General features: G+C 38.6%; 2 protein-coding genes across 4 annotated transcripts in view; one reads left to right on the top strand and one right to left on the bottom strand.

The window, feature by feature from the left end:
* Nucleotides 1–18,171, bottom strand: part of Nlg-4 (neuroligin 4) — a 511,553-nt gene that overhangs the window by 153,319 nt on the left and 340,063 nt on the right. The gene's annotated exons all lie outside the window — the stretch shown is intronic.
* LOC143212621 (uncharacterized) lies at nucleotides 11,718–13,417 on the top strand. Its single transcript, XM_076431583.1, has 2 exons — nucleotides 11,718–12,370; nucleotides 12,467–13,417. Exons 1-2 carry the CDS (start codon nucleotides 12,237–12,239, stop codon nucleotides 12,777–12,779), a joined length of 447 nt encoding a protein of 148 aa, XP_076287698.1. The 5' UTR covers nucleotides 11,718–12,236; the 3' UTR covers nucleotides 12,780–13,417.

Here is an 18,171-nt window from a genome sequence, read left to right as displayed (position 1 = left end):
TGTATCATAATTTACTTTGAACAGATCGGCCGCATCATAAAATTACGAAATGATATGCGAATTCTTATTGAGGAGATTCCCTATTGTTGTTTTTGGATTGTTGGCGTCGAAATCTACATATCTTTTTGGGTCCAATTGGGGTTGGTCAGTTCACTATCATGTACAAATAATGAGTGCAATGCTTTCTGAATATCAGAGTATACTCGGAAAATCCACACTCTAATCAATTTGTGAATTCATATAGTTAAAGAAATTATCGGATTTTCTAAGATACTTTGGTATTAGTTGAAGCTGAACATCATCCGTGGACTTGCGTGATCGGGAAAAAGTAATAATTTTATCGTATCAGTTGAAGGAAATTCTGGAGAAAATGAAGGACGATTGGCACTGCGCAATGTTGAACAAAGAGGATCATATACTTAAAGCTACCACGAAACAAGGATGGGAAAAGTCTATATACGTTTTATGTAATGTAACCGTTTGATCTTCCTGAACCTGCCATAAATAGTTGATCCCTTTATTCAGTTCGTCTGACTTCAATTTTCCTTTGTGTAAAAAAAGAATCGTTTTTGTAAAAATTTCTAAAATAGCTTTTATTCTTGCACTCTGCATCTTATAGAATGATAAATGAGGCCAATGATTAGGTTGAATTACTGAATTACAGCCGGTACGTAATAGATATCTCAGTTATCTGAACGGTCGCGTGTGCTCCTTTCGCTGATTTCAGCGTTCACGTACATACTAGTGTTTGTCTACATCACCTTGCAATTCGCACCGGAGTTTCTGAGTAATGTGGTTTCGTCGAATAGCACTAACATCCGAGAACCATTCGTAGGCGTATTCTTGCTAGATCCAGATAAAAACTATCCTCTTCGTACACCATATGAGTATGTCGTCGTGATTGGGACAGTCCTAGTACCACTTACCTTTTTTATGCAGTCCAACATGCTCGTTATGCATGCATGCGGGATGTTCACTATTGTTGGGTGAGTGCTTATATCAGTAATTATTTACTGGGTCTTATTTAGCGTCCCAACGAATCTTCTCCAAATTCCAGACATCGTTTAGAACATGCTTTTAATAATACTTCAGAGAAACATATCAAAGATGACAGAGTACACACTGTTCTAGTACGCAGTATCGAGAAGCACAAGCAGATTATACAGTTAGTACTGAACCTTTTAATATTTCTGGATACCTATTATTTATCTATCAGATAATATTTTATATACTTTTATGGCGCCTGTTCAAGATACACCGACTCTTTGAACTCCTATTATGGTGCGCAATGGTGCATTCTAGGGATGATCTTCGTTCTTACCGTCAGCAGTTTGTTAGTTAATGTGAGTTTATGCAGCAAAAGCCGCCATCTATTATACCATAAACGTTAGTTATTCAACACAATAATAGTTTTAGTAATAATAATTCACATAATGTTTGCACTAGATGTAAATATACACGGGATCCCAAAAATGTCCGAAAACCTTAAAAGCAGATGAGTCCTGAGAACATTTTTGAGTTCTGAATTGATTGTGGGAAGCAGAAATTAAGTAAAAATTGACTTCATCCCTTCGTGACATTGATTCATCTCTTCTAATCTATTAGTGTTTTATATTTCACACATAATTTGTTGAGAAACTTCTGTAGGAAACTGTTTAATCATCACCACGGTCATGTCTCAGAAGCATTTATGTTTAGGTGTGTACATATATGAAAAAGGATGGGAACATCGAGATGTCCGTGATTTCCTTATTGGCCGTAGGTCTAGTACTTTTCGATGCATACTACTTCTGCCATTCAGCACAAGAACTTCTGAATGCCAGTTCTCATGTTTTTCGGCAGATGTAAGTAATTAAAAAAATTTTATTTCAAGTATTACATGTAATGTTCATTGGAAAATATGGTAATTATTTAGAAGTAGGGCTTCCACTCCGATTTTGATAACCTTCAAATATATTCTGTCAAAGTCATCATTCTGAACAACTTTTTCCTATACATGTTACCTCCGCGCGATCTTAGTTTTCGAGATATTCGCAAAAAACTATTGCTAATATTCTATTGAATTTTCCGGATTCTTGCACGCTGCGTGGCAATATAAGCCTCTCCCGGCGCAGCGTTTGTTTATTTCTTGTTTCTAATCACGCTGTGGAAATGAGAGAGAAAACAGGTCTCACTCTGATCATACATATATAAGGTGAGCTTTCAATTGTGAAACACTACTCCTGGATTTATGTATGTGTGGTTGAGACGGCCTGACGTCCTGCCCTCTACGCCCCCCACCGGCTAATCCTAATCAATGCTTACCGCATGATTTTTCGTTTGCTAGTTCAAATTCTGTATGATGGTTATATAGAATGCAAAAACCATGCGATTAGAATTAGTTAGGATTGCGCGGCGGGCGGGGGGGGGCATAGATCTGCAAAACATATATTTTAAGTTTTCTTTAAGGGCCCTAATAAAAAAGTTAAAAAAATGACTTTTTTATTTTTGCATGTAATTTTGTAAATTATAATTTTTTGGAAAATCTTTTTTGCACATCATTTCATAAACCAGTGCTTCTAATTGATTATGAAAAATCAGGACGTTTGTTAAAATTATAAAAAAGTTATTCTGTTTTAAAGGGTGTTCGAATACTTTCGTGAGCCACTGTACATATGTATGATCAGAGTGAGACCCTGTTTTCTCTCTCATCTCCACAGCGTGTTTAGAAACAAAAAGTAAAGAAACGCAGCGCCGGGACAGGCTTACGTAGCCACACAGCGTGCAAGAATACGGAAAATTCGATATAGTATTAGCAATAGTTTTTTGCGAATATCTCGATAACTAAAATTGAGCAGCGGTAACATGTATAGCGAAAAGTTGTTCAGAATGATGACCTTGACAACTGTATTTCAAGGTCATCAAAATCGGAGAGGAGGCCCTACTTCTAAATAATTACCGAAAACGTGTCACATAATACACATTTCAGGTACTGGGGAGAATGGTACACTGCATCGAAATCAAACCAGAGGATACTGCTGCTAATCATGTGTAATTGTATACAGCCGACCGCAATCACATTCTCCACGATTATCGCAATGTCGTTAGAGTCTTTCTACAAGGTAAGATTAGAACAACCTTGTTCGATTGAGTCTCTTCCATTATTTTGATTATTAATTGTTTAAGTTGCTGCAGGCTGCGATATCCTACTTTACGGTGCTCTATTCGCTGCAATGATCAGTGCAAATTTTCATCGAAACCGATCGGATTAATACGGAGACATAATAAACTTTTTTGAACACATGCTAAGATTAATTTCGGCACAAGTCAGGAGTCAAAAATGTAAAACACAGAAGGAAATTCGGAAATAGTCTAGTTTTTTGTCATCAGTAACCTTTTATGTAACAATGAAAGACTATTAAAACCTGTTTTGAATTGTTGAGTTGGGTGTCCCTGAAGACATATTTGAAGATCAACATCATCAAGGCAGCTTGTTCTGAACCGTCTGTTTAACAACAATAGCCTTACGTAGAACTAGAACTACATAGAAGAAAGTCAAGAGTCCGCGCTGGTAGGCGGCGCGGCGGTATGGTCTAGTATGCGACGACCTTAAGTCAACTATTGTCATTCGGCAACCAGTCGAAGCATCTGCTTAATGTTAGGTTTTTTATACATCCTTGGAAGTACAAGGTGCAATAAATTTAGTCCCTCTAATTAGTCATTCTAAATACCGAGACCCGTCGTCGACCGAGTTAGGAATCACTCCACTCCTCTTTTCCGAAGCCTCATTCAGAGGTAATGGGAAGGAGGCCTAAAACACAGTCAAGATGTGCTGATTGGGAAATGCAACTTTCGGCGGGAACGAATCAGTGCATTTTCTTTCTCATCGCGTCAGGACTGGAAGGCAAGTTCACCCAGTTCAGTTTTAGACTCTCCAGTCCACGAGTCAATGATTCGCTCTACTTGTAAGACCTGCATCGCGGTATTTCATTGTCCAACGATCAGGACAACCGACGAAATCGGATAGCATCATTTGAGATCCTTCGCGTACGCTAGCGTCTAAGGTAGTACCTGCTACGTTAGCCCTACTAACGAGTCGCGTAGCAGGTCCGGCACGAAACGCTTTCTTTAACGTGATTCCGCAAATAGGACCATTACATATCACTCAACCATTGAATCGGCTGCCCTATTTTAAATTAGCGGGCAATATTTCGAACTACACTCGCGAGTGTCCAAACGCGCGAACATTGACTTTACGAAGAGCAATGACTTGTCCCAGTTCCCAAAAACAGCCTGCATACATATAATTGAAACTAGAAATCATACCTATTCAGTCGAAAGTCTCCCTGCCGTTTAAAATGACGTTGATCAAAACACGAATCACTGTAACAAGTCAACACCTGAACTATTTCTTCCCATATCTGACTCCGGTGCGCACTCGAGCAATTCCCATCATCGACTGGCAGTACTTCAGAGGCAACATACCCCCACTGCCACAAGTGTATTGACCGGTTGTCAATGACCACGCGAGTGTCCACTTTCACACGACAAATAAAAGCGATGGGGAACCAAGAAGTCCGAGAATTACTTCCTTCGACGTTTCAACCCTTCTATGCAGTCTATTGTACTCCAATTTTTTTTATGAATAGCGCACGTGTGCTGGATGCATCTATCGATTATTAACAGTGTTTACCGCTTCACGCGGTAGAAGTGTCGCGGAATATCGAAAATTATAGGTTGCAGTTTCAGAGGTAGAAAAGAATTTAGCTATAGAGTGGGGAAGATAGGGTTGTGCTTGGTTTTCATATCACTTGTGTCTCAACCACGGCTTACGATGGATCTATTCGAACTGAAATATTTCAAGATTTGGCGATTACATTTGCTGGCCATTGGCCAGTGGCCCTACCAAAGAAAAATAACTACTGTGCCTGCGAGGCTCATTATAGCCGCAGCACTAATCTCCTTCGGCTACGAAAAGGTACGATTGGCAGAGTAGAATCAGGCGAATCAGTTTACACATTCTTTGAGAAATTGATCCTGACCGGTGTTTTACACTCATGGTACAGTGTGTATCATAATTTACTTTGAACAGATCTGCCGCCTCATAAAATTAGGAAAAGATGTGCGAATTCTTATTGAGGATATTCCTTATTGCTGTTTATGGATTTCTGTTGCTGCAATGTACATATCCTTTTGGCTCCAATTGGGGTTGGTCAGTTCACTATTATGTACAAATAATGAGTGCAATGCTTTCTGAATATCAGAGTATACTCGGAAAATCCACAATCTAATCAATTTGTGAATTCATATAGTTAAAGATATTATCGGATTTTCTAAGATACTTTGGTATTAGTTGAAGCTGAACATCATCCGTGGACTTGCGTGATCGGGTAAGAGTAATAATTTTATCGTATCAGTTGAAGGAAATTCTGGAGAAAATGAAAGACGATTGGCACTGGGCAATGTTGAACAAAGAGGACCATATACTTGAAGCTACCACGAAACAAGGATGGGAAAAGTCTATATACGTTTTATGTAATGTAACCGTTTGATCTTCCTGAACCTGCCATAAATAGTTGATCCCTTTATTCAGTTCGTCTGACTTCAATTTTCCTTTGTGTAAAAAAAGAATCGTTTTTGTAAAAATTTCTAAAATAGCTTTTATTCTTGCACCCTGCATCTTATAGAATGATAAATGAGGCCAATGATTAGGTTGAATTACTGAATTCCAGCCGGTACGTAATAGATATCTCAGTTATCTGAACGGTCGCGTGTGCTCCTTTCGCTGATTTCAGCGTTAACGTACATACTAGTGTTTTTCTACATCACCTTGCAATTCGCACCGGAGTTTCTGAGTAATGTGGTTTCGTGGAATAGCACTAACATCCGAGAACCATTCGTAGGCGTATTCTTGCTAGATCCAGATAAAAACTATCCTCTTCGTACACCATATGAGTATGTCCTCGTGATTGGGACAGTCCTAGTACCACTTACCTTGTTTATGCAGTTCAACATGCTCGTTATGCATGCATGCGGGATGTTCACTGTTGTTGGGTGAGTGCTTATATCAGTAATTATTTACTGGGTCTTATTTAGCGTCCCAACGAATCTTCTCCAAATTCCAGACATCGTTTAGAACATGCTTTTAATAATACTTCAGAGAAACACATCAAAGATGACAGAGTACACACTGTTCTAGTACGCAGTATCCAGAAGCACAAGCAGATTATACAGTTAGTACTGAACCTTTTAATATTTCTGGATACCTATTATTTATCTATCAGATAATATTTTATATACTTTTATGGCGCCTGTTCAAGATACACCGACTCTTTGAACTCCTATTATGGTGCGCAATGGTGCATTCTAGGGATGGTCTTCGTTCTTACCGTCAGCAGTTTGTTAGTTAATGTGAGTTTATGCAGCAAAAGCCGCCATCTATTGTACCATAAACGTTAGTTATTCAACACAATAATAGTTTTAGTAATAATAATTCACATAATGTTTGCACTAGATGTAAATATACACGGGATCCCAAAAATGTCCGAAAACCTTAAAAGCAGATGAGTCCTGAGAACATTTTTGAGTTCTGAATTGATTGTGGGAAGCAGAAATTAAGTAAAAATTGACTTCATCCCTTCGTGACATTGATTCATCTCTTCTAATCTATTAGTGTTTTATATTTCACACATAATTTGTTGAGAAACTTCTGTAGGAAACTGTTTAATCATCACCACGGTCATGTCTCAGAAGCATTTATGTTTAGGTGTGTACATATATGAAAAAGGATGGGAACATCGAGATGTCCGTGATTTCCTTATTGGCCGTAGGTCTAGTACTTTTCGATGCATACTACTTGTGCCATTCAGCACAAGAACTTCTGAATGCCAGTTCTCATGTTTTTCGGCAGATGTAAGTAATTAAAAAAATTTTATTTCAAGTATTACATGTAATGTTCATTGGAAAATATGGTAATTATTTAGAAGTAGGGCTTCCACTCCGATTTTGATAACCTTCAAATATATTCTGTCAAAGTCATCATTCTGAACAACTTTTTCCTATACATGTTACCTCCGCGCGATCTTAGTTTTCGAGATATTCGCAAAAAACTATTGCTAATATTCTATTGAATTTTCCGGATTCTTGCACGCTGCGTGGCAATATAAGCCTCTCCCGGCGCAGCGTTTGTTTATTTCTTGTTTCTAATCACGCTGTGGAAATGAGAGAGAAAACAGGTCTCACTCTGATCATACATATATAAGGTGAGCTTTCAATTGTGAAACACTACTCCTGGATTTATGTATGTGTGGTTGAGACGGCCTGACGTCCTGCCCTCTACGCCCCCCACCGGCTAATCCTAATCAATGCTTACCGCATGATTTTTCGTTTGCTAGTTCAAATTCTGTATGATGGTTATATAGAATGCAAAAACCATGCGATTAGAATTAGTTAGGATTGCGCGGCGGGCGGGGGGGGGGGCATAGATCTGCAAAACATATATTTTAAGTTTTCTTTAAGGGCCCTAATAAAAAAGTTAAAAAAATGACTTTTTTATTTTTGCATGTAATTTTGTAAATTATAATTTTTTGGAAAATCTTTTTTGCATATCATTTCATAAACCAGTGCTTCTAATTGATTATGAAAAATCAGGACGTTTGTTACAATTATAAAAAAGTTATTCTGTTTTAAAGGGTGCTCGAATACTTTCGTGAGCCACTGTACATATGTATGATCAGAGTGAGACCCTGTTTTCTCTCTCATCTCCACAGCGTGTTTAGAAACAAAAAGTAAAGAAACGCAGCGCCGGGACAGGCTTACGTAGCCACACAGCGTGCAAGAATACGGAAAATTCGATATAGTATTAGCAATAGTTTTTTGCGAATACCTCGATAACTAAAATTGAGCAGCGGTAACATGTATAGCGAAAAGTTGTTCAGAATGATGACCTTGACAACTGTATTTCAAGGTCATCAAAATCGGAGAGGAGGCCGTGCTTCTAAATAATTACCGAAAACGTGTTACATAATACACATTTCAGGTACTGGGGAGAATGGTACACTGCATCGAAATCAAACCAGAGGATACTGCTGCTAATCATGTGTAATTGTATACAGCCGACCGCAATCACATTCTCCACGATTATCGCAATGTCGTTAGAGTCTTTCTACAAGGTAAGATTAGAACAACCTTGTTCGACTGAGTCTCTTCCATTATTTTTATTATTAATTGTTTAAGTTGCTGCAGGCTGCGATGTCCTACTTTACGGTGCTCTATTCGCTGCAATGATCAGTGCAAATTATCATCTAAACCGATCGGATTAATACGGAGATATAAGAAATTTTTTTGAGCACATTCTAAGTTTAATTTCAGCACAAGTCAGGAGTGAAAATTTGGAACACAGAAGGAAACTCGGAAAATGTCTGGTCGTTAATAATTAGGAATCTTTTATGTAACACACTGAACGACTATTAAAACCTGTTTTGAATTGTTGAGATCAGTGTCGTTGAAGACATATTTGTTGCGCCGCATTCACCCCCAACATAATCTTTACACGGGATCCGGACCGCGTTTTAGTATACCCGCCTGCATAATTTTTACCTGCATCCGAGGCGAGCGTCTCTTGGCCACCATATCGTCCGCAGGAAAGGTTTTTGGCCTGGTATTTCAGCAATAGGTCCGCTAAGAGTCTCGCAACTTCACAAATTACTTTTTTGTTATTTATAGCATAGCAGCAATAGACTCTCGAAGCCAAGGAACATAATTTTCACTTTCCAGACTTTACTCACTTCGGGGTCCGCTTATCTGTTTGCCAGCCCCCATTACCTTATTCCTCACGTCCGGTAATTCTCGGCATGTCCTACCAGGTTTGAAGCGCTTCCCTAGTCTATTGCCCGCTATAGTCATCCTACGAAACCGCACGGAACGTAACCCTCGAGTCACCCCCACATCGGTACCTAAAGGCGAGCACCGAAAAGAGCGTTACCGCTGCATCCACCATTCACAACATTTTTGCACTTTTTCCAAAAAACTCCGTCCGAGCCCCAAGAAACTACCTGAGGACTAGAGTCTCGGGGCAAATGGGTCCTTTTGAACAGAGTCACCTGGAGAATGAAGTCAGCGAGCGAACCGTGAACACAGAATCAATTCGCGGAGCGAACAGCGAACATCGCAGCGTTCAAACGAAGCAGTGTATACAAAGAAAAAACTACTTCAAGTGTATTGAAAATAAACGGGCGATCAGACAGTGTAGTATCGTTCCATCTGCAACCTAGTTGCACGTTCGTCTCCACATCATGTCAATCAAGGTCGGCTTTCGTTAGTTCGAAAACGAACAAGAGCGACAACGAAACACGCCTTCGTTAGAGCTGAACAATATTTGAAGGTCAACATCATCAGGGGTGCTTCTCCTGAACTGCCCGTTTAATAACAATAATCTTACACTTTGACACGTGAAAATTTTAATGTTGTACTATGTTTGACCACGATTATTTCATTTTTTTAGAAACCGGCATTATTGTATGTAGTACTACTGTAGAAAGTAAGAGAGTCGCAGCTGCTTTTTCTATTTTGACTTGACAAAGATCAGTAACATGACCTAGTTCCCAGAATCACCCTGCATAGAATTGAAACTAGAAATCATACCTCTTGTGTCGAAATTCTTTTACCCGTTGGAACTGACGACGCTCAAAACACGAATCACTATAACAATTCAAGACCTGAACTATTTCTTCCCATATCTGACTCCGGTGCGCACTCGAGCAATTCCCATCATCGACTGGCAGTACTTCAGTGGCAACATACCCCCACTGCCACAAGTGTATTGACCGGTTGTCAATGACCACGCCAGTGTCCACTTCCACACGCAAAATAAAAGCGAAGGGGAACCAAGAAGTCCGAGAATTATTTCCTTCCACAATGCAACCCTTCTATGCAGTCTATTGTACACGAATTTCTTTTACGAATAGCGCACCTGTGCTGGATGCGTCCATCGATTATTAACGGTGTTTACCGTCTCATGCGCTGGAAGTCGCGGAATATCGAAAATTATAGGTTGCAGTTTCAGAGGTAGAAAAGAATTTAGCTATAGAGTGGGGAGGATAGGGTTGTGCTTGGCTTTCATGTCACTTGTGTCTCAACCACGGCTTACAATGGATCAGGTTGAACTTCGGTACTTCAATATCTGTCGGCTACATTTGCTGCTCATTGGTCAGTGGCCCTACCAAAAGAAACTAACATCTGTGCCTACGAGGATTATAATATTCGGAGGAATGATCCACTACGGCATCGAAAAGGTACGATTGACAGAGTAGCTCAGTAATTTGGATAAAGGCTAAATCAGTTTATACATTCTTTGAGTAAAAATTGATATTGACCTATCTTCACCATAGTACAGCGTGCATCATAAATTATTTTGAACAGATCTGCCGCCTCATCTACTTAGGAAATAATATGCAAATTTTTATTGAGGACATCCCCTATTTTTTTATGTGGCTCATCGTGTCCATTGGTTACGGATGCTGTTGGTTCCACTTGGACTTGGTAAATACATTTTATGTACTATTATGTACGAATAATGAATATGAGGAAAATCCAAACTAACTAAGTTGCGAATTCATATGATTTTCCTCATTTTCCTATATTCGTTCCTATATACCATTTCGTTAGCGAAAACGTCGGATTTTCTTCATACTTTGGTATTGGAAGAATCTGAATCAGATATCAGTAATTTTACCATATCAGTTGAAGGAAATGCTGGAGACAATAAAACACGATTGGCACTGCGCAATGTTGCACAAAGAGGACCATATTCTTGAAGCTATCACAAAACAAGGATGGAAACAGTCTATATACATTTTATGTAATGGAACCGTTTGATCTTCTTCAACCTGTCATAATGAGTTGATCCCCTTATTGAACTCACGTGGGATATACAAGTTTATGTTTAGAACCGATGATGAATCTTTCATTTCTACGTAAAGCATCACTAATTCTTACAGTTCGTATCGGTACAAGAAATAATAATTATTTTATTTTGCTTTGGCTGATTCCAGCGTTAACATACGCACTAGCGTCATTCTTCTCCTCTTTTTTATTCGCACCTGAATGGGTTAATAATTTGTTGCCATGGAATACCAATTACCCCCGACAACCGCTCGTTGGCGCATTCTTGCTACATCCGAATAAACACTGTCCTCTTCGTTTATCATATGGGTATGGCTTCGTGATGGTGACGGTTTTATTAACATCTGCCATGATTTTGCAGTTTCACATGCTCGTTATTCATGCATGCGGGACGTTCACAATTTTAGGGTGAGTCAATAATTATTTTGTTGTACAAATTGGGTCGTATGAACTGACCCAACCGATCTTCTACAACTACTCGAATTTCAGACACCGTTTGGAACATGTTTTCCATGACAATTCAGAGAAATGTGTAAAACACGTCAGAGTACACACAGTTTTGGTACGCGTCATTAAGCAGCACAAGCAGATTATCCAGTTAGTGCTGAACCTTTTAATATTTCTGGAGACCTAAGATTTGTTCGTCACATAACATTTTATTTCATTTTATGCTGGCGGATCAAGATACGTCGACGCTTTAAGTTCCTATTATGCTGCGTGTTACTGCGTAATTGCGATTTGCACCATGTTATCTATCAGCGGTTTGTTAGTTGATGTGAGTTCATGCAGGAAAACCTCGAACTATTGTGCCGTAAACGTTAGTTAGTCAACATAATTATATTTGTAGTAATGATTTACGTTTGCACAAGATATCAATGTACACGGTGTCGCAAAAATGTCTTGAGACCTTAAAAGGGATGATTCTGATTTCATTTGAAGGAACTTTTTTTATCCAGGACAAAGACGAACCAATCACAACGTGGCTACAGCGGGAGGACCCCCTCGGCGACCGTAACCGCGCTCTGATTGGTTCGTGTTTTTCGTGAATGTCCAATATGTCCGGAAATTTCCATTGTGAAAAAATATAATATGTATCATCGTTAGCAGTATGCTAGAATGGAGAGAATGGTTTTGGAGATATTATTGATCTGGGATTTGTTTTCTTAAATCGTGAATCGTAACTGCATAATTTTCTTAGTGAAGAGACTACATGCAATTGACTTGACGTGGTCGAAGTCAAAAAGCATGTCAGCATTGGAGCTGCTGATTACTTTATCGAGAAACTTGTGTAAGAAACTGCTTAATCATCATTATCGTCATCTTTCAGAAGCATTTATGTTTAGGTATGTATTTATATGAAGGACGATCAAAAGATTGATTTGGCCATTCTTTCCGCATTGAACCTTATTGGAATCTTCGTCAACTTACACTTCTTCAGTGCTTCGGCACAAGAACTTCTGAATGCCAGTTCTCATGTTTTTCGGCAGATGTAAGTAATTAAAAAAGTTTCATATCACGTGGAACAAATGCATTAGTATTTCCTGTAATGTACATTATAAAATATGTTACATAATAAACACTTCAGGTACTGGGGAGAATGGTACACTGCATCGAAATCAAACCAGAAGATACTGCTCCTAATCATGCATAAATGTATGCAGCCAGTTACAGTAACATTCTCCACGGTTTTCTCGATGTCGTTAGAGACTCACTACACGGTAAGATTAACACATGAACGACCTTACTCGGGAGTCTCTTCGTGTATTTTAATTTTGAATTATTTAAGATTCTGGAGGCTTCGCTGTCTTACTTTACGGTACTTTATTCGCTACAATGATCAGTGCAATTTTTCATCGAAACGGACACGGCTCTTCGATCTGGTTACTACGGGTACATAAGAAATATTTTTGAGCACATTCCACGTTTAATTTTAGTCCAGGTCAAGAGTTAAAATTTGAAATACACAAGGAAACACGGAAAATGTCCCGTCTTTAATAACTATGAACCTTTTATGTAACAACGAACGACTATTAAAGCATGTTTTGAATTGTTGAGATCAGTGTCCTTGAAGACATATTTGAAGGTCAACATCATCTATGGTGCTTGTCCTGAACTGCCTGTTCAACAACAATAGTCTTACGCATTCATTAATCAAAATTTTAATGTTGTTTAATGTTTGTACACGTTTATTTCATTTTTTTCAAAGACCGTCATTGTCTTATGTAACACTACTATAGGAGGTAATAGAGTCGTATCTTTCTTTTTCTATTTTGACATTACGAAGAGCAGTAACTTGTCTCAGTTCCCAGAATCACTCTGCGTACAATTGAAATTACAAACCTTACCTCTTCTGTCAAAATTCTTTCCATCGATCAAAATGACGACGCTCAAAACACGAATCACTATAACAAGTCAAGGCCTGAACTATTTCTTCCCATATCTGACTCCGGTTCGCACTCGAGCAATTCCCATCGTCGACTGGCAGTGATTCAATGGCAACATACCCCCACAGCCACAAGTGTATTGACCGGTTGTCAATGACCACGCGAGTGTCCACTTTCACACGCAAAATTAAAGCGAAGGGGAACCAAGAAGTCCGAGAATTATTTCCTTCCACAATGCAACCCTTCTATGCAATCTATTGTACTCGAATTTCTTTTACGAATAGCGCACCTGTGCTGGATGCGTCCATCGATTATTAACGGTGTTTACCCTCTCACGCGGTGGAAGTCGCGGAATATCGAAAATCATACGTTGCACTTTCAGAGGTAGAAAAGAATTTAGCTATAGAGTGGGGAGGATAGGGTTGTGCTTGGCTTTCATGTCACTTGTGTCTGAACCACTGCTTACAATGGATCAGTTCGACCTGAAGTATTTCAACATTTGTCGTCTACATCTGCTGATGGTTGGCCAGTGGCCCTACCAAAGAAGAATAACTGCTGTACCTACGAGGATTTTGGCGTTCACAGAAATAATCTCCTTTGGCTTAGAAAAGGTATGACTAACAGAGTAGCACAGTAATTCCGATGAAGATTGATAATTCTTTGTATCCTAATTTATTTTTCACAGACCTGTCGCCTCATCAAAAAGGGAAATAATATGGAAGTTTTTATTGAGGACATCCCCTATTTTTTTATATGGCTTAGTGGGGCCTTAGCGTACACATACACTCATTGTCAATTGGAGTCGGTCAGTTGACTTCACTACTATATGGAAATTATGATTATAATGCTTACTAAGTACCAGAGTACATATACGTAGAAAATCTAAACTAATTAATTTGTGAATTCATATGATTTTTCTTATTTTCCTATAATTTCGCCATCAAAATTTTCGAATTTTCCCAGATACGTACTTTGGTGTTAGTTGAATCTGAACATCATCCGTGGATTTGTGTGATCTGATAAGATTAATTTTATCATATCAGTTTAAGGAAATGCTGGAGAGAATAAAACACGATTGGCACTGCGCAGTGTTGAACAAAGAGGACCATATTCTTGAATGCATCACATACCAAGGATGGAAACAGTCTATATTCATTTTATGTAATGGAACCCTGTTTGATCTTCTTCAACCAGTCATAATCAGTTGATCCCCTTATTCATTAAAATCTTGTCAGTACTATATTTTTTGAAAAATCTCTGCAATGTTCATCTTACTTCCGTTTCAAGATAAATCAACATTTTCTTTATATTATTTCCTGTAAAAATTTCTAAAATAGCTTTTATTCTTGCACTCTGCTTTTTATACAGGGCGTTTCGTAACTGGTGGTTCAAACGAGAAGGGGGTGATACTACATGACAAAATAAGTAGAAAATATTAAATAAAATTTTTTCATGCGAGGCTTTGTTTTCGAGAAAATCGACTTCGAATTTTCTTTGGATATGCTTGCTATGTATAGTAGTAGGAAGCTTCCACTATCTATACTATTTCATTGCGTGTTCCTAATTTTCCGGTACGATAAAAACAAACTTAAACTGCGATAATGGTCCATCGAGACAATGATCTACAGGGTGTCCCAAAATTCCTTCAACAGCCGGAAATGGGAGATTCCTGACGTCATTTGAAGCGACATTTTCCTTATAAAAAATGTTATCCGTGGCTTTGCAGTTATTAACGAAATTATTTAAATAAAAATAAATTTTTTAAAAATACCAAGGTTTGAAAATAGACTAAGAAGTATAAAATAATTTTTCCTAGCCCCGTACAGATTCCTAACCACGTACAGATAATCCTGAAAATTTGTGATTGTGAATTTTTAACAGTTACGCAATTACTTGTAAGATTTAAAACGAAATACGTGGGGCGCAAGATAATAGTAAGGAGTGTAGAGAGTAGTATACAATTTTTAGTAATTTAGGTGAACTATTCATGCATCAATTATCTATTGCATGCCCCTCACGTTTTTCGTTTTAAATCTTACAAGTATTTGCGTAGCTGTTAAAAATTCACAATCACAAATTTTCAGGATTATCTGTACGTGGTTAGGAATCTGTACGGGGCTAGGAAAAATTATTTTATACTTTTTAGTCCATTTCAAAAACGTGGTATTTTTTAAAAATTTATTTTTATTTAAATAATTATTTTCCGCTTTTTAGTCTTGTGTGTGTGAAATTTTTGAATCGATTTCAAACATTTTGATGAGATTATAACAGAGACATGTAGTAAATTTCAGACGGTATTGCAACCCCGTCCTATCGAAAACAAACGCCGTGGTAAAATGTCAAAGATAAAGGTTCGACGTTCAGTGGAGTGGGGATGAGTCAGAGTGGGAACGCGTAGTGGAGTAGGGAGCGCTGTCGCGCGGCGCGGTGCGGCGTGGCGATCGCTGAACGCGATGACGTAGGTTTCGCGGGGAGGTGAACAGGTAAATATTTAATTGTTATTTCTCCGGTAACCGATTTCAAGTCTCTAGCTCATCAGGAAGTTAGTTTAAAATCAATTGCAAAATTTTCCACCGAACAGACAAACAGACAAACAAGAAAGCGAGCTAATAAAAACGTGGTAATGGTAATAAAAAAACGTGGTAAAAACACAAGCCCGGCGCGCCAACTGTCTATTGGCCGACTGTGCCAACTCGCGTCTAGGTCGCACTATGATTGGTCCGTGATTTTCGTTAATAACTCCTAAACAAAGCCGCGGCTGCCATCTCTGCAAAGGAAAATGTTGCTTCAAATGATCTCAGGAACCTCCCATTTCCGGTTGTTAAAGGAATTTTGGGACACCCTGTATAGTGCGATCCGTTATAACGAGACATGATCAAGTGCACGAGTACCCGGCGAAAATTCAAAGTCGATTTTCTAAAAAACAAAGGCTCAGGTGAAAAAATTTTATTTTATATATTCGACTTATTTTTTCATGTAGTATCACCCCCTTTTCGCTTGTACCATCAGTTACGAAACACCCTCTATAATGGCGAATGATTGGGGTCTATGTGTGCTGCTTCGGCTGATTCTAGCGTTAACATATATGCTATCGACGCTATATTGCATCTTCCAATTCGTACCGGACTTTCTGAGTGATAAGTTACCGTGGAATACCACTCACCCCCGACAACCGTTCATAGGCGCATTCTTGCTTGATCCGGATAAAAACTATACCCTTCGTTTACCATATAATTATATCCTCGTTTTTGAGACGGTTATAGGATTATGTGCCGCGAATGTGCAGTTCCAAATGCTCATTACTCATGCACGCGGGATGTTCACTATTTTTGGGTGAGTGCTTATGTCATTAATTATTTGTTGTACAAATTGGATCTCGTCAGATGACCCAACTAATCTTCTCCAAATCTCTTCTCTAATTTGCAGACACCGTTTAGAACATGCTTTTCATGATACTTCGGAGAAACGTATCGAGAGTAACAGACTACACACTGCTTTCGTAGGCATCGTCGAGCATCACTGGAAAATTATTGAGTTAGTACTGAACCTGTTAACGATTCCAGGAACCAAAGATTTATTCATCGTATTATATTTTATGTCATTTTATGTGGCTGGTCAAGATACGTCGACATTTTAACCTCCTATTATTCTGCGCTTTGCTGCATTGCGGGATTGGGCTGTATTACTACAGTCAGCAGTTTGTTAGTTAATGTGAGTTTATGCAGGAAAAGCCGTCAACTGTTACACCGTAAACGTCAGTTAGTTAAAATGTCCGAGAAACTTGACTCATCTCGTCATCTTTCAGAAGCATTTATGTTTAGGTGTGCATTTATATCAGAAATGGGAGAAACATCGAGGTGGCCATTCTTAGCGTATTGAACCTTGGTGGAATATTCTTAAATTTATTCTTCTTCTGTGCATCAGCGCAAGAACTTCTGGATGTCAGTTCTGATGTTTTTCGGCAGATGTAAGTAATCAAAGAAAATTTCATTTCATGTGAAATGGCAAAAATATTCTATATATTATAATTCTAAACAAAAGGAAAAACATTCTAGGTACTCTGGAGAATGGTACACCGCATCGATTTCAAACCAGAAGGCACTGCAGCTAATCATGTGTAATAGTATGCAGCCAGTCACAGTCGCATTTTCCACGATTTTGACGATGTCGTTAGAGACTTACTACTCGGTAAGATTAGCATATTAACCGCCTTGCTCGGGAGTCTCTTCGATTATTTTGATTCTGAATTGTTTAAGTTGCTGGAGACTTCGCTGTCCTACTTTATGGTGCTTTATTCGCTGCAATGATCGGTGCAAATTTTCATCGAAATGGACACATCTCTTCGATCTGATTAGTACGGGTACATAAGAAATTTCGTTGAGCACATTCTAAGTTTAATTTCATCACAAGGCAGGAGTTAAAAGTCAAAGAAAATGTCTGGTCTACAATAATTAAGAACCTTTTATGTAACAATGAACGACAACTAGTAATTACGACTAGAAGTTCTGTCATAAAATAATATAAACGAATACTTACAGTCTCTACCTAATTATGAAGATCTTTTTAGAATCTCACGGCATGTGGCAACACACAAAGAACAGATGTACTGTAACTTGCACAATTACCGAGGCCATTACTGGAATTAACAAAAGCTAGTTTCAATAGAAAAATGTACCGCGCGTTGTTTATTCAAGCTATTTAATTTGCAGATCGCATCGTTGAGGCGCGACGGGTATCGCCGAAACGTAATCGATTGCTAGGATGCAGCTCGTTTATTTATTTATCCGTTCACGAGGTACTGTAAATATTTCGCGATGGAATTTTGAGAATGCGTTCACCGATGTGTACCTCGTCAGTGTTATCAGTGATTGTATTTCGCAGTCGGACGGGTACGAGACCGTTTTAC

Source organism: Lasioglossum baleicum, chromosome 10 (assembly GCF_051020765.1).
Source record: "Lasioglossum baleicum chromosome 10, iyLasBale1, whole genome shotgun sequence".
Classification (NCBI taxonomy): Eukaryota; Metazoa; Arthropoda; class Insecta; order Hymenoptera; family Halictidae; genus Lasioglossum; species Lasioglossum baleicum.
This window is presented reverse-complemented; position numbering and strand designations above follow the sequence as displayed.

Excerpts from the sequence above, each read along its gene's own strand:
- LOC143212621 (XM_076431583.1), top strand. The coding sequence starts at position 12,237 with ATGAAGGACGATCAAAAGATTGATTTGGCCATTCTTTCCGCATTGAAC. Across the intron at positions 12,371-12,466 it reads TCTCATGTTTTTCGGCAGAT|GTACTGGGGAGAATGGTACA; the intron begins GTAAGTAATTAA and ends TAAACACTTCAG.